This window comes from Pinus tabuliformis, chromosome 3_1 (genome assembly GCF_031772625.1).
Source record: "Pinus tabuliformis cultivar Carrire ecotype Pingquan chromosome 3_1, CPIR1, whole genome shotgun sequence".
Classification (NCBI taxonomy): Eukaryota; Viridiplantae; Streptophyta; class Pinopsida; order Pinales; family Pinaceae; genus Pinus; species Pinus tabuliformis.
This window is the reverse complement of record NC_142301.1, coordinates 354,880,004-354,904,941: the sequence shown is the minus strand read 5'-3', so window position 1 is coordinate 354,904,941 and position 24,938 is coordinate 354,880,004. Positions and strand designations below refer to the sequence as shown.

General features: G+C 41.4%; 1 protein-coding gene across 2 annotated transcripts in view; it reads left to right on the top strand.

Moving 5' to 3' along the window:
- The window catches only part of LOC149187176 (uncharacterized), a 359,479-nt gene that overhangs the window by 153,944 nt on the left and 180,597 nt on the right, over window positions 1-24,938 (top strand). Inside the window, exons 3-4 of one of the 2 annotated variants that reach the window (XM_089411302.1) lie at window positions 16,343-16,408; window positions 17,258-17,294. In XM_089411302.1, coding sequence (XP_089267428.1) covers window positions 16,343-16,408; window positions 17,258-17,272 — 81 coding nt within the window. In that variant the 3' untranslated portion in view covers window positions 17,273-17,294. The remainder of the gene's footprint in view (window positions 1-16,342; window positions 16,409-17,257; window positions 17,295-24,938) is intronic. The other variant, XM_089411301.1, reaches the window with a different exon arrangement.

Here is a 24,938-nt window from a genome sequence, read left to right as displayed (position 1 = left end):
CGTCAGCCCCAAGAGGCCCTGCGTCAGCTCTGGGAGCCTCTGCGTCACTCTCCTTGGCTGCTGCGCTGCTCTCCCGACACAATATCTGCCTTCTCTATTTCTCTGTACTCAATGCCCCTCAGCTGCTCTCCCGATCACTGATTCTATCTCTCTTGGCAAATTCCACTCTAGAGAATAGAATGATTGATCATCTGGTGTGCTCTCCAAGTGACCCTCAAGCCTCCTCTTATACTTTTCTTGCTGACATCTCAACGGCCGAGATTAAGTCCCTAATCAATGGCTAAGATTAGATCTGGCTTGATCCATGTCTTTTGGACCATTCTAACACAGATTCATATTAATACACATTAATATTTTATTTTCCCTAAGTTTAGACTTAGGGACTCCATTAAAATATTAATTATTTTAATATCTCCTGATCTGTTTAGAATCTGCCCAAACCCTTTCTGGGTATTGGAGATCTCATGTGCCCCAACCTCTCCACCAAATTTCGTGGCTAGAGCACATCCGATGCTACCCCAAATCAACAGGTTGCAGTGTGAGTTGTTTAGTGTTTGTTGTAGGAAACAATAAATAAATTGTTAAATTTAATTAACAATTAGGAGAATAATTTCCAGTTGCTGCAATAAGATTCAAGATTTTGAATTTTCACAATTAGGCCATTCAAATCCCTTGGAGGATCATATAAATATAAGAGAGGATCATTTGATCTCTCATCATCTCTTGGATTTGTATCTCTTTGGAAAAAGAACTCAAACCTGCAATTTGATGGACGAATTGGAGATTAATTGATGTATTTTGATGTTTGGATATTTGTTACTTGTCTTGGAGCTTCATTTTCCAATTTTGATGGATGGATATAGTCTTCTTTTCATGTAAGTGTTTTTCTAATGTATGGAACGCTATGCTTGATTAATTTTGTGCCCTAATTAATGATGGGAAATTCATAAACACATAATATTGGCTTGTTGTATACATTATTCATCTTGGCAAGGAGATTGAACTATTCCTAGGGGCGGGCTATCTCTTTGCACCTTGAAACTCCATTAATTTGTACAACGAAGTATAAATCCTTGTTGCCACCTTGTAGCTGCTTCTCTAGGGCATACGAAGTTGCAATAAGGATCCTTGATAGAGCGAAAATCCTTAATCAAACTCACATTGACTCCATTCTCCACAATTGGCTAGGCACTGGTCCACAAGTCCTTGGTGATAACCATAATTTCACCTCCTCCAATTTTCCTGCCCTAAACCTAGACGACCTACCTAGGGCTTGCAGCGAAATCCTTTAGAGCCATCATCATGCTCAACGAGTTGGCCAGGAATTGCGCTGGGTGGTCTTCCACTTGCCCTCCAAATTCAAGGTCAATCCCATGGTTGGTTTGCGAGATACACCAAGCCCTAGCTCAAAAACCGTTAGGTTCTTGGTCCTTCTAGGTTAGCGGCCTTCAAAGGGATCTACTTTGCTAGAAAACTCAAAGGAAGTTCATTTATCGTTGATCCCTCCTCCCTTGCTTGACCTAGATCTTTTGTTTGAAGTTTCATCCTAAACCCTAGGTTTGCTTGGGTCCTCTTGGGCTTCTTTGTAGTCCCATATCTTAATCACTCCTTATCTCACAAGGCCACCTAGAAACCTTCTTCCCTTAGGAATCTTAGGTCTGGGACATCCTTTATCAAGAAATATCTCTAACCCTAAGTCTAGGCCTCCTTTGAGCCCTTCTTGGAGAGCCCCACACCTTGCTTTAAAAGCAAGAAAACCCTATTATTTGAGTCTATCCTATGAATGGGCTCTAGAAATCACTACCTATTCTATCATTGACTTATCATTCATTAGTGATTTCCCTCATATTGGGACTCCTCCCATCGGTGAAAGTCCATAAAGAGCAGGGGACATCCATTGAGGTGACACTGGGTCCTTGTCCCATTGTTGCCACTTGATCTAGTGGTAGTCCCCTAGGAGGCCCTCCTAGGACCCTTACTAAATTGAGCGGTATTAGTCTTCTAATAAAAGTTGCAGGTCAATGCAAGTTCTATCTAATGCTTGACTACTAGATGAATGATCTGAAAGAATGTGGCATAGCATGAAGAATATGAAGGAGTAGTTTGATGTATGCATCAAAGAAGATAACTAGATGGCAAGAAGTTCACTTACCTCAGATGAATAGAAGGAGCTGTAAATATCTGGGTGAAAACAATAGTAATTGAAGTTTGGCAGAAAACCTCGAGAAACTTGTGATCAAAAGGAAAATGATTGATCCTCAAGCAAGGAGTTGAAGAGTCCTAATGATGTTGTACCAACAACTCATTGGTTCATTTCGGAAACACATTGGTTAACAACAATGAAGCATAAATTTGTTGCAATACGAAGATAGACCATACAAAGGAATGTTGATCTCAAAGGGAGCAAGCAACAAGAATTTGACATGAAGAATCCCACATCTTGACTAGAGGCTATTTTGATTGAATGATCCTTTGTTTGGGATTTGGTTTGGCTCCCTAGAAAGGACATATCATAGAAGTATGTGTAGAGGCTGATATTGATGTATCACCAACTGTTTGGTTTGATCCGATTTGGAAGCACATGGATTGAGTGGATAACAAGAGCATGAAGGAAAAATTATGTTATATAATGAAGAAGGCATGTGCTAGCAGCTGTGAACAAGTTTGGCTCCTTGAAGATGATAAATGAACCATCTGATGACAATGTTGCATGAAGATTGACATGATCCAGGAAGGTCGAAGTTCAATATGGTGTAATGTTGTTAGGAGCTGTAAAGCCCAATAGCTACAACAAAGATCTCCATGGAAGAACTTGTAGCTTTTTGAGACAAGCTTGAGCTTGTGGATGTTTCTCCCTGTTGGAGAGGGAGTGAGGATTTCCTCCCTGGTTGAGAGGGAGTGGTGATGAAGTGATGGTGGACACCATATTCTCCATGTGTCATGCATTAGACCAAGACTAACAACCATAAGTCTAGTGAAGGCACTAGTAGGGAGAATGGAGGATTGGATAAGCATTTGGGACCGATACTCCTTGAGGAATGGTATCCAAGATAGGAGTAGTCCCCAAGAATGATACTCTTTGAGGATAGGGAATCCAAGATAAGAGTAGTCCTGAGGAGGACCTATATTCTTTGAGGATAGACTGGGCATCCAAGATAAGAATAGTCCTATGAGGACATACCTGGGGAACACTTAGATGGGGTATGTGCCTAGAGAGAGGTGGCGGTGGTGTCCAAATTTATGCCTCCCATCATTGTTCTCTAATCTAGTGGAGAGATAGAGCTTGTTAGTCAAGGCCTTGCTATATTTGATAATGTTGGTTATGATGATGAATATGCTTATCAGTCTGAACTCTTCTTATGAGAATATTTCAATTTGAGAGTATCCTAGTATCCCGTTGTGTAATTATGAATACCTCCCTAGTTAAGAGGGAGTATTGGAAATGTAACTAGGTTCGGTTTTCATAATTGTACATTATTTTTGTATCAAAATGTATTTTGTAAAAGAAGAAGGAAGAAAAATAGTTATTATTGTTATTATTTTCACTAGTCAAAGCATGTTCTTCATGCTCATAGGATTTATTGAGTCAAAGATCTGCAATTGAGTCAAAGTCCTATTTGGACTCCTTGTAAGTAAAAGGGAGACGAAGTCTAGAAGAAAAGGATAAGGCTGAAAATTGATCTCTCTCAGCCTCGCATGAGAAAACAAGTATATCTTGAACTCGCACTTGTGGAAACTCTGTCAAAACAAGTTTTTTTGTTGATTGAAGGTTACTATTGCTGCTAGATTTGTTGATGACTTAATACTACAAGAAAATCTTGAAGGAGAGCTTGACTAGGCATTTTGGAGATTGGAATTTTGTTTTGGTCTTGGGTTTTGGATATCTCACTTTGATCTTATTCTATAAGAAGAGGAATTTTTCTGGTTTTCCCCCTAGTGGGGTTTTGGAGAGCGTACATCTTGTGTTCTTTTGTTTCTTTGTGATCTTTATGTATATTTTGGTAATTGCTTGATGAAGAAGAACATAACATAATAAAAAGCCAATGAACAGTCACAAGTAATTATCATGAAAGAGAAATCTACCCCAATATGGAAGCAACTTGATTTCTTAACATGATCAACAATAAGGGATGGTAAACCTTCAAAAAACCCTAAGTTGAAGCCTTGTATAGAAATAGGGTTTACTAGGGCACAAAATTGCCTAAGGTTGATGATGTCAGCCCTATTTCGACCAATAAATATGCTAGATTTTGACTTGGTAAGGTCAAACAAGATCAAAATATGCCAAATCAGCTCAAATGCTTCAATAACTCAAGCCCTAGTTGAATTCAGCCCTTGCCCTAGCCCTAGCAGCTTGCATTGAAGGGCCAAAAAAGTAAGAGAGAGGAAAAAGGTAAAATTTTTCAAGAGTCTTGATCAACCACTGGATCCCAGTGTCTTTCCCTACTTGGGTGATGGAGACTTAGGGATTTAGACCATAGAGATATCAAGTTTATGCATGGAGTAAAGGGGAAAACCCTATTTTTCACTTCCAAACTCTAACTATCTTTTTATGAGCGGAGAAATTAACTAGAAGAATGCTCATTAGAAGGTCTTCTAAGGATTTCAAGAAAAATAGATTAAACATGCAACAATTTACCAAGAATTTCCAATAAAAATTTGCATTTAGACAAGGAACAAATAGAAACCCTAGCAATATTTTATTACATGTAAAACCAAAAAAGATATGCAGTAAATACTCACAAATTTTCCAAGAACATGCCTTTTTTGAATCGCAAAAAGCTGTCTCCGATACACAGATTAGTCTTCATTGTTCAATAGCAAAAATCCACATAAGATCACATCTCCTCAAGTAGTGAAGTACAATAGGCTAAGTTGAGTTCTTCTAGAGAGGCTGAAATACACAAGTGTGATGATGAGAAATGAAATGGATTGATCCTCCTTTTATAGGAGGTTTTCACTTCCAATAATTCAGCAAAAGACCCTAAAGCAAGTTTAGTTTTGAGTAGACATAAAATAAAATGGGTTACAAGCCAACCCACTAGCTCAACAATAATATATGTGAATAAATTCCCATACGTGTGAGTCGTAAGCCCTCAATAATCATGACGTCATGCCCTTTTAGGGCTCAAAATGCTCCAAAGGTGCAATGGAATGGCTGGATGAGTATCCAAGCATCATGATCAACTTCAGTTTAAGGGTCCTCAAATAGGAGAAATATTTTCTCCTAGGGGTTACCCACTTGGGTGGTTAACATTGCCCTTGTACCTTTCCTTCTTAATTTTGTTTCTCCTCCTTCCTCTTCTCCTCTACCTACTTGGGTATAGAAGATTCCCTAATCCCTGTTCCTTTGGAACCTTCCTTTCTCTCCTGTCTCTTCTGGTTCAGAAACCCTACCCCAATCCTAGGGTCTTGAAGCTGATTTTTCCTCCGTCCCTGTTGTCATCCTCTCAACCAAACGAAAAATTCATTTACCACTAAACCGCTTATGTGCAAGATGGGAGAAACTTATTTTTTATTTGAGGATGATGAATACATTTTCTTGAAATCCTTAGATGAAAATTAATGAACAACCTGTTACCGCTCAAACTAGCAGGGGTCCTAGGAGGGATTCCTATAGAAAAACTACTAGGTCGAGGGCAACAGTGGAGCGATAGGCCACTGTCACCTCAGCTAAGGCTCCCTGCTCTTTACAGACTTTCACCAATGGGAGGAGTCCTGGTATATGAGGATTCACGAGAATATATGGTCAATGATAAGATTAGATTATATTGGTGGGCTTGTCACCAAAAGTTAGATTATTAGCACATTATTTTATTTTTGGGGCTTATGTAGGCCTAAGAGACTAATTCAAACTCCTAATTAGTGTGTAAATACAAGTGAGATGAGTTCATTTTCTCATCGTCACTTTAGATTGGATCACTCTTCTCCTTGGAGAATTTCACACTTTTTCTAGGATTGGAGTATTTTATCTTGGTTGTCAAATTGTTGACGATTTCTATTACATGTAAGTACAAACATTTGATGCTATTCTTGTTTTACTTTTGCCATATGCATTGAATGGGATTTTCGCTATAATAGGGCTAATTGTTGCATTGCATATTTGTGGAAAGCATCTCTCAATGTTTGGGCCATGTATGTGAATGAAATCTCCTAGGGATAATTCCATCGGTGAATTTATCTTGATAACCCATCGCTTTTTTCCAAGCGAAGTATAAAAGCTTTAAGGTCCCTTCTTCTTGCCCTGAAGGCTGAAGGCCAAGCGAAGTAGTCCTTAAGGCCTCCCTGATCGAAATACAAGTTCCTTTCTCATCATTCTCCTAGTCTCCATTCTCGCCAAGGGATTAATGCACTGGTCCACCGCTAGGTGATCACTCAAAGAACATTTTTTTCTACTTTTCCTTCTCTCTTCTAGGTCTAGCCAAGTTGGGTCACCTAGGGCATCACTTTCCTGACAAAATAGCCCAAGAAATAGTTCAATCTCCTAGCCTCTATTGCACTGGTGTGTCCGTAAGGCCTCCTCCATTTTTGAAGCCATTTTGATGGTGGAGTTGTGAGATAACCCAAGCCCTAGCTTTGAGATCAAACTTTGCCCTGGTATTCCCTAGGCTAGCACCTCATAAGATCAATTTGATACTTTTAATTGGAAATTCTTGTTTTGATCCTTTCCCCTTCCTTGTCTAGGTTAAGAACATCATTGGTTGCTATATTCTCTCCCCTTAATCTAGGCTGGGTCCACTTGGTCCCGTGTGGTCCCATACCTTTGAAAGGTCAATTCTTCAAGAACCATTCGGGAAGTCAAGTTCAATAAGGATTTTAGGATTGGGAAACTCCTTTACAAGGCATATTCCTCTAACCTAACCCTCAAATCCTCACCTCCTTATCCTAGAAATCTTTGTACCTTGCTTGAAGGGCAAGTAATCTCTATTCTTTACCCCTTCTAGGAGAAGGATGATTAGGATCACTCCACATCCATTTCTTGATTCATTCTTCACAAGTGACTTCCATATATCGGGTCTCCTCCCATCGATGAAAGTCCGTAAAGAGTAGGGAGTGTTAGTTGAGGTGACAGTGGGCTAAGTCTCCATTTGTTGCCCTTGGCCTAGCAGTTGTCCCCTTTAGGAATCTCGTTTAGGTCCCTTCTGGTTTGAGCAATAACATTTTGGCGCCGCTGCCGAGGAGGAAGAAGGTCTACCTCCCTAGTGAATTATTGAGGAATTGACTCATTGAAAACATCTATAAGCATTTCTCTGGCGACTCCACTCATTGTCCAAACCACTAGTTTTCTTGAAGGCGACAACATTCCTCCTTTAACTAGGGCTGCTACAAAAAGGGGGGAGCGAACTCATTCACTTGTTTGAAACGCCCTCTTCCCTGAATTTGAGAAAGTCAATGATCCATCTCCAAAGATGCCATCTGGTTCTAACACTGACCAAAACAAGATCAACCCAAGATGACCAAAAGTGAAAGACACTTGGTTAGTGTCTTTGCCCCTTTGAAATTGAGTGATGATCCCAAACCACTACCTGAAAAATATAACCAATGGTTACCCAAGTTCAAAGGGGATGCTACTTGGATTGCCCATCATTTTACTGTGGAATTCTGTTGGCAAATGTCCCCTAGAATGATCTTAGGTGAAGATAGGCTCATGATGCTTTTTGCTCTATCACTTGAGGGACAAGTAAGAGATTGGTACCTTAGCCTTCCCCCATCATGCATAGAAGACTCTGATGACTTCGAAGACCTATTCATGAAGAGGTGGTCATGTAATGCCCAAGGGACCTTGAACATTAAAAAATTCTACCAAATAACCAAGGGAAGGGAAGATGTACGAGAATTCATTCAAAAATTTGATAGGGTAGTCAAGGACATACTTGATCATTTGAAGCCATCCGAACCAATATTCTTAATAAGTTCATAAAAGCAGTGGGTGGCCACTTTGCCTATGTGTTAAGGGATAAGAAACCTTCCACCTTGGTCGAAGCTAAAGAGATAGCAATGGAAGTTGAAGAAAACATACGGATCTCGAAGGTAGATATTCATATCAATGACCACCTTAGAGCTAGAGCTGAGGTCAAGAAGAAGAAGTCCAAAGATCAACATGAAGAAACCCTCCTTGCCATCCTCAAGGGAATGGACAAGTTCATTGAAGAAGCCAATGCACGTGACAAGGTTATCATGAACAAAATCACCACCTTGGAAAATTCCCAAAAATCTAGTTACATTCCAAAGGGAAAACCATTTCCCAAAAAGCAAAGTGAAGAAGATAAGCCAAGCTCTTCTCAATTCCCAAACACTTTGGCTCCAACTAATGCTGTTGAGCCAGACCCATCATCTGAGGATGAGGAAAGTGAAGAGGAAGAGAGTGAGGATGAACCAATTGATGAACAAGCTAACGTTGCAGAATCTGACATCTTCAACATTTTGCTAGGAGGATCATATACACATCCTCCCATTAGTGAGGTCACCCTAAAGGAGGGAAAGGAAGAATCTATTCTTAACTCTGATAGCAGGGAAGGTTCAAAGGGGTCCAATAATCATGAAAGGAAAACAATAAAGACCTCGCAATCTATAAGGAACCATATAGAGAGGACTCGTTGCCTAAGCAAGCCCCTCCCAAAGAATCTCTCCCTGAAATTCCTCCTAAGAAGGATCCCTCAACCAAAGCTACTCCAAAAAAGAATCCTCTGAGGAAGGAAAACATCAAGAAGAAGGAAAAAGGGAAAGAGGTTAAACTTGACATTGACATAGGAGCTGTTGTAGGAAGAATGACCATACCCGTTCCTTTGAAAGAGATTGCTAAACTTCCCGAGAAACAACAACAAATCAAGAAGTCCCTGGAAATTCAGGAAGAAGAATTACCTGAAGAATTACAAAACATTCATATTCCTGACCGAAACCCTGGGTATGAACCGTTTATTCTCACTTTGGCTATCAATGACCTCTTCTTACACAATTGTATGTTAGACTCAGGGGCTTCCGGGAATATCATGCCCTTAAAAGTTATGAAGCAATTTGGGTCTTCGCATCACTTGGCTGTACAAGAAGGTGTGTGGTTTTAACTCCAAGCCTATGGAAGTAGAAGGTCTCATCAAGGACCTTAAGGTTTCTTTGGCTAGGAATCCTGACATATCCCTCCTCATGGATGTTGTTGTCATTGATATTCCTGATGTGTGGGGGATGCTATTATCTAGGAAATGGGGGGCTACTGTTGGGGGTCATGTTCAAATGGACTTATCATATGCTACCATTCCACAATCTGATGGAACCCCTTTTATCCTTTATAGGGAACCCACCTACCTATCTCATGTGATCAAGCCTGGACCATACTATGAAACACATGAAATTGAGAAGCCTTCTCCTATTCTCCCGACTCAAGAAGTCTGTATCCTCAAGCGACCAATCTCTAAAGCAAGCAAAAAGTGGAAGCCTAAAAAGGAATATAAGGCCGGGGACTTGGTCTTGGTTGATAGAGATCCAATGCCTATCAAGATTCATGGAAAAGTTGGGGAGGATTATTATTACATTGCCAAACTCAACGACAAACTTTGGCCCGAGCGGTCAAATTAAGTCATATCACCCCTTTCCTTGAGACTTGATATTGTATCATATGCATGGTAGAGTAGGATGCATTGCATGTTGATTTTGCATTAGAAATAACATCATATGATATTTCTCATGGTAGAGTAGATGCATCTGAATTAAAATTTGCATATTTTATTTTTCTGTTGATTATGGCCTAACATTAAGCATGTGCGATAATGAGATGCCGCGAAAGCATGATGCCCCGTATTCTTCATATATTATATGTGCAGGTAACAGGTCTACAGTAACCAAGAGATTGCTGGAGTTCTCGTGACCTCCTGTTCGAGTAGCTTCGTCCACTTCTTTGAGAGATCACGTCTTAGTTGGAACCAGATGTTACCCACCATTTCGTGGGTGATATCCCTAGGAGATTTATTTTTCTCCAAGATGGTCCTCAGTTGGTCGCCAAGAGCCCCTTGCAGCCACCAACGAGCTCATTGTGCCACTTCTCTGCCATCCGAGCCAGCCATGTGGTCCCTCACCCATCTGTCATAATCGTATATTTGAAGATGGGCCTCCTGAACCTAAAGATATGCCTTGTCATTTGGTAATTGAGTATTGTATTTTGCTTATCATGAACACTTCTGGGCATGGATTAATGGGGGGATTTGGCGGAAAGAATGGGCTAAGTCTGTACTCTTGTCCCCTAGACTCCCTTTGGATATTAACCTTGGATTCTAGTCCCATGGGATCTCTTTTACTGACCATTTGGCTTTAGGGATGGTATTTCATGGGAAACCCTGACTTTGGTTGCATGGTCCCGCTCCCTCATCTGCACATATTATCCCCTTTCTTCTTATTATTACCCCATTCATCATTTCTCCCACTTGGGTCCACATTCCTCCATTGGGTTCACATAGGGCTAGCTCTCCCCTTCCTTTGCCCACACCTTGGGTCAGGCTTGGAATGATGCCTCGGAGGTTGATGCAGCTAAAAAGAAAAGTAAAAGCACAATTGGCCACATTCAACAGGAAAACGTACCACAAAATGCAAAAGATGGCCGGGACAAACACATTTAGCACGTGGGCAAAAGCCAATACATGAGCTCTACCCCATCATCATGGCCATCACCCTGGTTCCTACAGGCTCTATGAGCCCCCTTCATCATATAGGAACCCATGATTGTCCCAACCCTTGGTGGGCAATGAACCGCCCTACCTTAAAAGGGGGTATCCATTGCTATATCTCACACATCATGCTCTTACCCCTTGAGCCCCGAGCAGTTAATTAAAGAAAAATCATAAAAAGGCAAAATACATATAAAGAAGGGTGGAAAAATCAAGGTCAGGGCACCTCATGTACCACGATTGCTCCCTCCTATACATTATATACCCAAGTGTGGGCTTCCCTTTTATTAGCTACCCTTGTACCCCAGCATGTGGCACAAGGCTGCCCCTTCTCATCGCCTATTCTATTCACCTCTTTATCACATGCCACCACCTTTTAAGGGATGTACCTTGGACATATTATCCCCTTTAAAAGTAGAAACATCCTAATGGGATACTTGGTTAACCCCATTTGGAGTTTGGAGACATTAGCACATGCCAAGCCCATTATGGAAGGGCAAGCCATTATGAAGTCCCCACCTATGGTCCATGGTTCGTAAGCTCTTTTACTTGATTTCTTTGAAGACTTGTTTTATTGGAAGGCTAGGGGACGCATTCGATCTTATGCATGATTGCAGGTGGTCTCCATCTTGGGTTTGGTCTCCCTATACAGGGTCCTAACCCCCCAGAGCGCTACATTGGCACATGTAGGATGTGTGTTGAGAGCCATGGGCCTCCACAGCAGTAGACAACACTCCATGGATCCCCAGAGATGTTCAGAAATTGGTTCGAGATCCACCTATTGGATGAAGAGGATGCACCTGGTTCACCTTTGCCCAGCCAACCCCACATATGTACCATGCACTTGGCAGCTGACCCAAGACTTGTAGGATGATGTGGCATCACCTACACCATCATCTGAGCTGTTACAGATAGGTTAGAGACATCTTTGACTCATTTGGCGATCCATGAGGTTAATATCATGCCCCCACACCCACTGGGAACACCATAGGTTTATTTATTGGAGAACAAGGGGCCACCCTCTTGTCCATCACTTTTGCAGGTCCTATTCTTCATTATGACTCCTATGGACCTCATCAGGCCTCTTGGAGGTCCCTATGACATGTATTGTTTATCATTTGACCTCTTGAGAGGCTTATAAGTTCACTCATGATCTAGTTTGGTGGGCTTGCCACCAAAAGTTAGGTTATTAGCACATCATTTTATTTTTGGGGCTTATGTAGGCCTAAGAGACTAATTCGAATTCCTAATTAGTGTATAAATACAAGTGAGATGAGTTCATTTTCTCATCATCACTTTGGATTGGATCACTCTTCTCTTTAGAGAATTTCACACTTTTTCTGGGATGAAGAATTGGAGCATGGATGAATTTTGATGTTTGGATTGGAGTATTTTATCTGGGTTGTCAAATTGTTGATGGTTGGATATATTCTATTACATATAAGTACACACATTTAATGCTATTCTTGTTTTACTTTTGTCATATGCATTGAATGGGATTTTCGCTATAATAGGGCTAATTGTTGCATTGCATAATTGCAAATTTGTGGAATTATTGTTTCTATATAGCATCTCTCAATGTTTGGGCCATGTATGTGAATGAAATATCCTAGGGATAATTCCACTGGTGAATTTATCTTGATAAGCCATCTCTTTTTTCCAAGCGAAGTATAAAAGCTTTGAGGTCTCTTCTTCTTGCCCTAAAGGCTAAGTGAAGTAGTCCTTAAGGCCTCCTTGACTGAAATACAAGTTCCTTTCTCATCATTCTCCTAGACTCCATTCTCTCCAAGGGATTAAGGCACTGGTCCATTAATAGGTGATTACTCAAAGAACGTTTTTCTCCACCTTTCCCTCTTTCTTCTAGGTCTAGCCAAGTTGGGTCACCTAGGGCATCACTTTCCTGACAAAATAGCCCAAGAAAAATTTTGATCTCCAAGCCTCTACTGCGCTAGTGTGTCTTCAAGGCCTCCTCCATTTTTGAAGCCATTATGACGGTGGAGTTGTGAGATAACCCAAGCCTTAGCTCTAAGATCAAACTTTGCCCTGGTATTCCCTAGGCTAGCACCTCATAGGATCAATTTGATACTTTTAATTGGAAATTCTTGCTTTGATCCTTTCCCCTTCCTTGTTTGGGTTAAGAAAATTATTGGTTGCTAGATTCTCTCCCCTTGACCTAGGCTGGGTCCACTTGGTCCTGTGTGGTCCCATACCTTTGAAAGGTCAATTCTTCAAGAACCATTCGGGAATTCAAGTTCAATAAGGATTTTCGGATTGGGAAACTCATTTACAAGGCATATTACTCTAACCTAACCCTCAAATCCCCACCTCCTTATCCTAGAAATCTTTGTACCTTACTTGAAGGGCAAGTAAGCTCTATTCTTTACCCCTTCTTGGAGAAGGATCAATAGGGTCACTCCACATCCATTTGTTGATTCATCCTTCACAAGTGACTTCCATATATCGGGTCTCCTCCCATCAGTGAAAGTCCATAAAGAGTAGGGAATCTTAGCTGAGGTGACAGTGGGCTAATTCTCCATTTGTTGCCCTTGGCCTAGTAGTTGTCCCCTTTACGAATCCCCTTTAAGTCCCCTGCTAGTTTGGGTAGTAGCAGGCCTAGAGGACACACTAACCTAGCTCTGGGCAATACATTGAATTCTTTTGATGGCTAAATTGTGAGAAAAGTGATGTCTTAGGTGACCTTGGAGGCTAGGCCTAGAAAAAGAGCGTAAGGTGAGAAAAATAAGTTTTGAAAGTCATCACCTATGGAGGATTAATGCCTTGTCGTTTGGGAGAGATGGAGTCAAGGAGAATTTAAGGTTTGGAAAGAGTTCACCCGATCAAGGAGGCCTTAAAACAACTTCGCATGGCATTAGAGCATGCGAGCAGTTGCTTCAAAGAATTTATACTTTGATTTGCAATAATTGATTACTTATTGAGATGTATTTATCACAAATTATCTCTCGGAACATTTGCCTATTCATACATGGCCCATGACATGATGCAACGCTATAAACGATCACAATTTCCACTAATTCATATAGAAAAGTAGTGAATTTCAGAGTTGTATAGCGAAAATCCCAACAACATTCATGTGACAAAGTAAATAACAAGAATAAGCATGAAAAGAGAACTTACATGTACAAAGAGCATATCCAATCATCAACTTATGCCAATAATGGAGCTCCAAGACAAGAGAGAGATATTCAAACATCAAAATTCATCCATAACATCCAAACTCGTCCTCCAAATGGGATAGCGAAAATCTCACAAGAGAAAATGACCCAATCCAAATGACGATGATGAAAAAGAATCACCTCACTTGTATTTATACGATTACTAATGAATTCAATTTAGCTAGTTTGGCCTAATTAAGTCCCTAGAATAAAATAATGTGCATAATAACAATACTTTTGGTGACAAGCGCACCAAATAGCTCAATAACATAACGATAAACCTCTCAAGAGGGCAGAATGATCAACATAATGAGTTGTTGGTCCATGAGAAGGCCAAATGAAGTCTAAGGGATGCCATGATGTGAAGGTGGACTCCAAACATAGTGGATGAGGGGTTGGCCCCTTGTTTTCCAAGTGTGGTGCTCCCAAGTGGGTGTGGGGGCACAAGGACATCCTCATGGGTCTCCAAGTGGATCGAAAATGCCTGTAGACCATCTCTCTGTAGCGAGAGACATCCTCTAGACCTTGAAACATCTGCCAAGTGTATGGTGCAAGTGTGGAGCCGATTGGGTGTGGTGAACTAGGTGCATCATCCTCATCCAAAAGGTGGCACATGAGCAATCAATGACTGTTGTTGTTGATCCATGAAGTACTCTCTGTTGTGGTGGAGGCCCATGGCTCTCAATGCTCACCTTACAAGTGCCAATGTGGCCCTTTGGAGGGCTAGGACCCCCTATAGGGAGACCAAGCCCCAAATTGAGACCCACCTGCAATCTTGCATAAGATCCAATGCATCCTTTTGCCCTCCAATATAACAAATCATTAAAATAATCAAGTAAATGAGCTTACAAGTCATGGAATCAATGGGGCGCTTCATGGTGGCATGCCCTTCCACAGTGGGCTTTGGCATGTACAAGTGTCTCCAAGCTCAATAGGGGGTTAATCAGGGACCCTATTAGGTGGTTTCAACCTTTAAAGGCGTTGACATGTCCATGGTACATCCCTCAAGTGGTAGGTGGCACATGACATAGTGATGGAATGGAGTGAGGATCAGGGGAATCATCCAGACAACATGTCATGGTACAAGGGTAGCTATAATGAGGGAAGCTCACACCTGGGTATATGAGTGTAGGAGGGAGAAAATCATGGTACATGAGTTACCCCGACCTTTGTTTTTTCGCCCTTCTTCATATGCCTTTTGCCTTTGATTGATTTTTCTTCATAATTGCTCGGGGCTACAGGTAATGAGAATATGTTGTGTAATACATAGCAGTGGATACCCCCTTAAGGTGGGGCAATTCATCGCCCACCAGGGGTTGGGACAATCATGGGTTCCTTAATGATGGAGGGGGGCTCATCTAGGGCCCATAGGAACCAGGGTGATGGCCATGGATAAGGGGTAGAGCTCATGTTTGGCTTTTTCCCACGTGTTAAATTTGTATGTCTCGACCATCTTTTGCATTTTGTGGTAGATTTCTTGTTGAGAGTGCCCAAATTATGCTTTTTCTTTTTTTTTTCTAGTTGCATCAATCTCCGAGGCATCATTCCAGTCTGACCCAACGTGTGGACAAGGGGAGGGGGAGGCTAACCCTATGTGGACCTAGTGGACACATGTGGACCCGGATGGGAAAAGAGATGAATAGGGCTAAAATGAGTGGAAAGGAGGTGATGTATGTGGTGACGGGAAGTGGGACCATGAAACCAAATCTGGGATTTCTAATGTAGTGCCAACTTTAACGCTAATGGCCAGTGAAGGAGATCCCACGGGACTAGGATACAAGGTCAACCACGGTATCGGGCAATGGAAACAAGAGTACAAACCTAGCCCACTCTTTCCGCCGAACCCCCCCACCAATCCATGCCCAAAAGTGCCAATGACAAGTAAGGAAAATTACTCAACTATACCAATGAAAATCCATACCATCGGGGTCAGGAGGCCCATCTTCAAACATACGATCATAACAAGTGGGCGAGGGACCATATGGCTGGCTCAGTTCGCAGAGACAATGGCACATTGAGCTATCTGGTGGCTGCCCGCTGAGGACCAACTAGGAGAAAAGTTTTCTCCTGTATACACTACCCACAGGTGGTGGGTAACACAGCCCAAATGAAATGTAGTGCGAGCATGAATGATGTACTATATTTTAGTCTGGGAAACTGTCTTCTTGCTTGGAAAGCCTATCCTCGTTTAACATTATTGGACCTTTAAACTAGATAAGGACTGTTCTTGAAATAAATTGTCTTGTTTAGTTATTAACCTGCAAAATGGGTTATGAATATCTAATGCCAGTGAATACTATTGACATGCTAAATCCTTAAATTTTGTTATTACTGTAATGAAGTTCTTCTTTCCACTCAGAGTAGCAGAATGTCTCTTTGCTTTATATAATATTCCCGTCATTGGAAGCATTAGGTATATTCTGAGAGTTATTAGTAAGTAATAAATATTGCATGAACATGGTGGTGTCTCTTCTTTTCTGCACTTCCGCTAAAAATGTTTTTCTATGTGGTTTCCAGGTAACTTTCTCAGTAAATGGTGTCATTATCTTATCCTCTCTTTCAATCCTCAAGGCTTTTCTTCAGGTAAGTATCAATTTGACTTCTATAAGAATACTCCCTTCAACCCATCTCCATAATTGGAGCTCTTAAGTTGTCAATGTTTACTGAAGAGATCTGTTAGTAATATTGATTTCATGAACATGGAGTATGGCTGCTTTTGCATGTTTTTTTGCAGAACTATGCAGATGTTTGGTTTTTGCATGCATTGTGTGTGTGTGTGTGTGTGTATCTACATACATGCATAAATATGCCTCCTTTTGCTATTGGAGGCTTGTGTATGGATTATTAATTTTGAGATTATGCATGAAAATTGAGATATTTGTATTATTTCCTTAGATTGCCTTACGTGTCTGCAACCTGCCCCATTTCTAAGCCTGTTTGTCAATGCCCACTGTGATTGAGTTGTTCCATATGCACTTCAACACCAAATTTAGTTGCATTTTGACTTTAGGATTTGCCACGAAGAACTTTTCTCTGTGTTTCCGATAGTGTTATCTTGTGATTGACCTCTTTTGCTATTTCATGCATCTTGGGCAGGTTCATGATCTCATTACATTGCCATTATTGAATAAGCTTATTGGTTACAGAATTAACTCAATGATATGTTTGGTTCGAAGATGTGTTTGTTTGCCATTATATTCTTGTACATTTTTGCACATATGCAGTTATGCATGCAAGCGTCTTTCTAGTCTTTTCCATGTTGGCTCTGTTCAGGTCTGGGATTCTTGTTAATATTGCTGGTATTGAAGAAAATCGTGTTTGTGGTTATACTTCCAAGTTTTCCTGATACTACCTGTGTGAGCTTATAGTTTTTACACCAATCACCATGAAATTCTTTCAGCCTTTGTTGCTTTAACATGGTTTTAATAGCAGTTGCAGGTTGTCTGAGAATGTGAGGGCTATGATGCAGGTAAATGCCCTGCTATATTATCTTTGTTTAGCCTAAAGCAACCTTGCAACTGCTTTATGTTATGATGTTGAGGTTGTTGAGAAAACTGCTTTAATGAATTATAAGGATTCTTTGTTTGAGATTATTTCATGTCTTTCATAATAATCCAGTTACCTCTTTCAGTTTACAATCTGTTTCAGTCCTTTAGCCATACTTTTTCTTTTCTAAAGTAGATTATTCACGGGAGTACCATCAAGAGCCATAATTGCGTATGCAATAAAATGAGTTTTCCAAGATCCAATCGGAAATTGCTGATTGACATCCATAATGACTTTTCAAGCGGTTCATTTCATTTTTCGAAGGTAGCCCAATATTTTTCATGATGGAATTGAGTAGCTCTGCAGAAATAGCACTACTACTCAATATATGGTGCAAGGACACTATGAATCAATCATTATCACTGGAGTTGATTAAATGGTAATTGTAGAACTTGGATTCCAAATTTCTAACTAGATGCATGATGAAGAAATCGAGTTCTGAAAGAACTGCATGAACTGCAGTTGGTGGAATGAGAGTGTGAACAGCACTACCAAGAAGCTGTTTTATGTTGCTTTTAAGTGTAAAATGGTATCAGGCACATCAGAATGCCTCCACATGTATAGTCTTCTACAAGTGGACTAACCTAGAGCTAATGTTTCCATGCCCCTAGAATTAGTTTCCCAGATGGATATTTGAAAGTGAATCACAGCCTGGAATGTCATAGTGTTTATTATTCTGACCTACCAGGATAGTGCCAAAGTCATACTAGACTATATTTCTTATCAATATACAACGCATTTGCATTGCTTTCTTACTATGTTATTCTGTTTGCTGCATGAAGTGATAAAATGGGGACAGAGGCACCTTATCCATATATTAACAATGTCATTGGCAGTGAAAAAAGTAACTCAAATAGCAACTATAAAACTAAGAGGCTATGAGAGAGATGTAGAATGGTTTCCGGTATAATTTTGCAGGAGAAAGTATGGAAATGTAGGAAGAACATACAAAGACCAGGTGGACCCAGTTTTCAGAGTGATTTTGCAGGAGGAAGTATGGAAATGTAGGATGAACATACAAAGACGATGTGGACCTGGCCAGTTATGATAGCATAAATGCTGCTAAGGATGGTGATTAAAATCCTTTTTGGAAAACATATGAAAACCGACCAGGACATTCTATCATGGGTTCATCATATTACGGGCAGAGACTGACATGAGAATGGGGCTTTAAATTATTTGATGCAATTTTTGGGAGGAATGGATATCTATGTTATAGCATACACAGAAGCAAAGGTCAAGATGATACAGAAAAGGATTAAATTTAATTAAAAACGTTGAAATTGTTCGTGTAATGCAGATAGATATAAGGCAGGGACAATAATTTCTTGAGGTTATCAGGAAGAAGAAAACTTTTGGCATGAGAAATTGTTTCAATTACGAGTTTTTGAATACTAATTGTTAAAGACAATCCCACAGGAGTAAATCTACCAGAGACAAGTCCATAGAGATGATTCCATTTGATGTCACTTTGCTTCCCATGACCTCAATATATGTGAACCCATTAAGACAAACCCACCAAGCTATAATTTCCACTGGTAACTTCTCATGTTAATGGAGAAATTAGAATATTAATAGACTATTTGTTGGAATTATGATTATACTGAGAGGGGGTAGGGGGAGGGCGTTGGGGTGAATCAGTACAGTGGACAATGCAAACAATTTCACAATTCATCATAACTAAAAACATAACAATGCATCAATAAAACAATCATTACATCAACAGATGGGAACACCAGATATACGTGGTGTTGGTTTGGGGTAGCATCGGATGTGCTCTAGCCATGAAAATTGGTGGAGAGGCTTAAGCACATGAAATCTCCAAGACCCAAAATGGTTTCGGTGGATTCTAACCGGTTTGAGAGATATTAAAATAATTAATATTTTTAATGGAGTTCCTAAGTCTAAATTTAGGAAAAATAAAATATTAATGGGTATTAATATAAAACTAGGTTATAAGGGTCCAAAAGTCATGGATCAAGCCAAATCTAATCTTAGTCATTGATTAGAGATTTAATCTCGGCCGTTGATGGACCAACGAGAAAAGTATAAGAAGAGGCTTGAGGGTCAATTGGAGAATACACTAGAGTGATCAGTCATTCTATTCTTTAGAGCGGGGTTTGCTAAGAGAGATAGAATCGACGATTAACAGCGAGGGGCAGTGAATACATAGCAGAGAGGCAAAGTTGGTACCAGAGAGGTAGCGCAGAGCCCAAAGAGGTTGACTCAGTGGCAGCTGGAGGCTCAGAGGCAGCTAGGAGCTGCATAGAGCCAGAGAGGCCAGCATGTGAGACACAAAGGGTCTAGGGGCCGATGCATAGGCTCTAGAAGCTGACGCAGAGGCTAGTAGAGCTGACGCAGGGCCTAGAGGTAGCGCTGGGAGGATTTTGTGGGATAGACTGGGAGCTTGTGAGCCGTATAGGGTGACACAGTCCCTATCAGAGTGACACAGAGCAGTAGAAGCTGCAATTGTTGCTGTGGGATCGTTCATCCGGTGATTTATCAGCCATAATATCTGTCTTCGAGGGAGAGGTACTACTGCCAAGGGCATTCTTTGTTGGGTGAGCCATTTCTGGCACCTTGGTTGTATTTTGAAACCTGCATAATAATAAAACCCTTTGAATAGTTGCACCTATTTTCCCAAGTTGAGTTTTTCTGGGGACATTGGTCCAAAAATAACGGTGTCACTTGTGTGCCTGTTTACTTTCAGTTGATGATCTGTAGATGTTGATACTATACTTGTGTTTATATTTAGTATTTACATGGTAAATGACTTGTTAAGTAATTGAACAAGTAGGAAGAAATAAACAGATAGTACATGAAGAATTTCTAATGGGTTAATCTTAGAAATTTCGACACGGTATCAGAGCATGGTTGCAGATCACATGATAACTGAAGGCATCAGCTAGTAGAGCAGTAGCAGTAGAAACAGCTGTCCCGAGTGACAAAAGTTGTTCCTATCAGAAAGCAGCAAGGAAGGGGTGATGCAGAGGGCCCGCATCATCAGTTCGGGCCAGGAGGAGGATTAGCACAGAGGCAGAGAGGAGAAGATCTAACCTACACAGTGCCCGGTCATCTTTCTCAGTCAGGAAGGATTGACGTTGTGGCCAGGAGGTGCAGATTTTGCTGGTGTCGGGATTGCACAGAGCCTAGAGGCTCAGACCTTCAGATTGCTAGGGCATAGGAGGTTGTGGGTAGTTTGCGGAGCGAAGCTGGTGAGGTATTGTGGTCAGAACAGTACCTAACAGGGCAAGACCAAGGAGGAGGGAGTTGCTGCTGAGGTAGATTTCTAGCCAAGGAATCTGGATTAGTGGTGCAGTTGCATAGACGATCAGAGTGGGACAACTCGACGTTGGCAGAAGGATTTCCAGAAGTGAAATCGAGACTCTATGGGAGTCGAACCGAAAACTTCCAGAAGGGAAGTTGAGAGACTCGAAGGAGTCGACGAAAAAGCAGCGAGATGGCCGTGAATGGGCTGAGAGATCAGGATAGGTTGGACGGAGCATCCAACGCTGTGGTCCAGAAGGCCAGGATTTTGTCTATTCTAGACAGATATCACATCAAGGACTTCGCCTTGAAAATTATAGCGATCCAAGTTGACCTAGCTGAAAATGAGAAGTACGAGGAGGCAATGGCCAGGGCGAAGTGCATCATCCTTGATGGGGTCAAGGACCATGTGGTACCGCATATTGCCAAGAAGAATACGACAAATGAGATGTGGGAGGCCCTAAATGTTGGCATTATGATGCATGCGTTGTACTTGATGGCAACCTTGTCATAGACAAACATCTCACTTATATATGCCAAAGAAGCAGTTATCGGGAGCCATTGAGCCATTGGGAGCTTATCGGAGCAATAGAGGCGCATTCTCATATATAAAGAGCTTATCGGGAGGAATCGGGCCTATATAACCCTTGGATGCATGCTTACTCATTATCGGGAGTCATCAGGCCATATATGCATGCTTTAACTCTATCGGGAGTTGTTCGGGCGATCAAATCCCATATATGCATTCATTAATACTATCGGGAGGTGATTGGGCGTTTAAAACCCATATATATATGTGTATTACATAATAAACAATAGCATGTATGCATTTCCCCCTTTCGGCGGATAAACACAGTTATATGTGTTAATACATGTATTTCGGCATATATGTGCATCGGTGGTTCGGGTATGTAACACCGTTGAAACCTCCGATTGCATTGGACCTGACGGCATATCGCTTTTGGTTTATAATAATATCGCATCCGCAGTATATCGCAATGCATAAAGGGTTTCCCACCCCAATCCTCCGATTGCGATAAGAGGTGGCGGACCCGATGGAAGCATTAAAGGCAGCATATATTAACATCGCATCTCGCCCATTTTATAAAGGCATCCCACATCTAATCGCCGATAGCGATAAAAGGAGCGGACCCGATATATATATATATATATCTATATCTATATATATATATATATATATATATATATATATATATATATATATATATATAAAACATGGTTAATGGGCATGTCGCATCCGATCCATCGGATCGGAAGTCGGGAATAAGCCATGATATGGGCATGCGTTGTTAGCGATGAGGAGCGGACCCGATTTATTATTGTTATGGGTGCATTAAGTTTAAAGTCCGCCTTTTGTTGTTTGGACTTGTTTTTTCGTTTTCCCGCTATTCTTTTCACTTAAATCATCGGTCAAAGCAAGCGAGCCTCAGGATTTCGGATCCTCTGGTTTCGACTCATGGTTTTATCAAAAGCATGACTATATAAGAAGAAAAGAGATCCTTTGGCAAGGCATCGATTATGAATTGAAGATCTTAAGGGAGAATTGATTGGCATTCTTGTGATCGGTTAAGGAGCAATTACTGAATCTAAATCAAGGAGAATGCGCGCAGAACAAAGCAAAGGATCGCAGGCTTGAAGTTCAGACATTTCTTCGAGAGAAATCGCATTGCTGCGGGTGTATTGCAGTTCAGGTTCTGGGTGCACATATTGGGTTTGTCTTGTGTCTAGCCTCCGGGTGCACTGCTATATTCCTCTGCATTGTGTTCTGATTTCGGCATAAATAACCTCTGTTTTTAATGGGTGACCAGATCGAGCATTTATTTTGATCTAGTGCTTGGGTTGGCGCTTGGGTGTTTTTGAAAGATCTGCTGTATAAAGAAAATATATATTGATCTGATGCTTGGGTAATTCTGAAGAATTGTTTATACTTGACGACCATTTGATTTTTCTAGATCCAATCTGAGTCCTTGAACGAAGTAGGGGGTTGTAGCTCCCTTCCAGGAGAGACTGGAAAACGAGAGAGGGTTGTAGCTCTCTGCAGGTTGCAGCCTGCGTACTGGTAAAGGACTGCACCAGTACAAATTCATTGTAAAAGAAATTCTATTTGAAAGATGATAGAGACATATTGCAACAGGTGGTTTTCACCCACATTGGGTTTCCACCTTATATCTGGTGTTCCGTTGTGTGACAATCTGTTTTTAATTGTTCTTGTTCATCATTTTATGGTACTGACATACAAGTTAATTATCAATTTCGGAAGAATAATTTAAAGCATAAATTTGAATGGTTTATTGAAAAGAAATTAATAATACTGATTCACCCCCCCCTCTCAGTATTATTTCCAACACTAAAGAAATTGTACAAGCATACAGATGTTACTTGAAAATGTGCTGCGGTCATACTAGATGTAGAAGGGAAAGCAGATAGATATCTTCCTCGGGCGATTGACGGAGATCCGGGACCTGCTGACTTCCATAGGGGCCACGCCGGATGAAGAGATGTTGGTGAGGACCGCATTGAATGCAGTTTCTGAGGATTAGGAGGTATTTGTCCAGAGCATACTGGGCTAGACGAGACTTATGGATTGGGAGGAATTGTGGGCAGCTCTTCGTCAATAAGAGATAAGACGACTGACCAAGGCAGGGAGTAGCGACAAAGGGGTCAGATCAAGAAGGAGGAAGAAGAGGATGCGGCTCTAGCATCTGCGGGAAAGGAGGAGAAGCGAAAGAAGAAGGTGCTCTCCAAGGTCAAGTGCTTCCATTGTGGGGAACTAGGTCATTTTGTGAACCAGTGTCCTAAGAAGAGCAAGGGAGAGGCTTTTGAGACCAAGGCAGCGCCAGCGAGGGCGGAGAAAGAAGTCAAGACAGATGACGACTATGCCATGAGTGCTCATGTGCCACTTGAGAGGAAGTGGGGAGACATCGAGCTGTAGTCAGACGGACTACAGGCGATGAGGGGCAGGATCCTTGAGGTACCCAACCTCTTGGATTATACTTTGCTACGGGAGCCCCGAAGAGGAGTAGCAGGACTGGAAGATGTCGGTAGAGACGGATGTAGATGAAGCAATAGAAAGTGATACAGTGCAGGAGTCCCGTGACAGCGCGAGGCAACAGTGCGAGAAGCACGGGAGTGTTGCACTAGTGCAGGATGGCACAGAGAGGTGTGCAATGGTGCGAGATGCATGGAGTTGTTCCAGCGGTGCAGAGGTTAGTAGAGGGAGCACTTGTTAGCTGCAGAGGGAGCTTCAACATCGGGAGTGTTTCTAGCCTGACGGAGATGTTAGAGTTGGGAGGATCAGTTACTTACTTCTCAGTAACTGAGTTGTAGTGCAGCAATTAGCAGTGGTAGTGCTATGGGCAGCACGATGCAGCATGATGAGAGGGGACGCAGTGCAGATGCAGATGCAACAATGGCAGGGCCACGGGTGGCAACACAGACGTAGAAGGAGTTGTTGTACAGATGCAATAGTGGTAGTGGTAGGGCCATGGGCAGCAGTACAGGATGCAGTAGTGCAAAGGATGTTGGGCAGGGAGGCCTAGCATTAGCACAGGGACCGATGCTGGATGATCAGGGTGATACTCAGTGTGGAGTATTACTAGAGCATAGTCCTCGGGCAATGAAACGGATCAACTCGGCCGTTTCCGTTTCGAATCGGCCGAATTTTAAAACTATGGGTACTACTGCCGAGGGCATTCTCTTTTGGGTGAGCCATTTCTGGCACCCTGGTTGTATTATGAAAACTGCATAATAATAAAACCCTTTGAATAGCTGCACCGGTTTTTGCAAGTTGGGGTTTTCCCGGGGACATTGGTCCAAAAATAACGATGTCACTTGTGTGCTTGTTTACTTTCAGTTGATGATTTGTAGATGTTGATACTGTACTTGTGTTTATATTCAATATTTACATGGTAAATAACTTGTTAAGTAATTGAACAAGTAGGAAGAAATAAATCAAATAGTACATGAAGAATTTCTAACGGGTTAAACTTAGAAATTCCAACACGTGGAAACTCTTTTAGGAGAAAACCACAAATCTTCTTATTTTCTTCTTCAATCTTTGTTTACAATAATTCACTGGTACCAACTAGAAGGAGGCACTAATCCCCGGAAATATGCGAGCACCAAATTACTTTAGGCTACAACCTGATTGAGGCACCAACTTCAGAAATATGCAAGCATCAACTTTCTATAGGCTTCAACCTAATGGAGGCACCCACTTAAACAATTTGCAAGAGCCAACCTACTTTACCTAGCAGATCCCTCTTTCATAATATTTTCA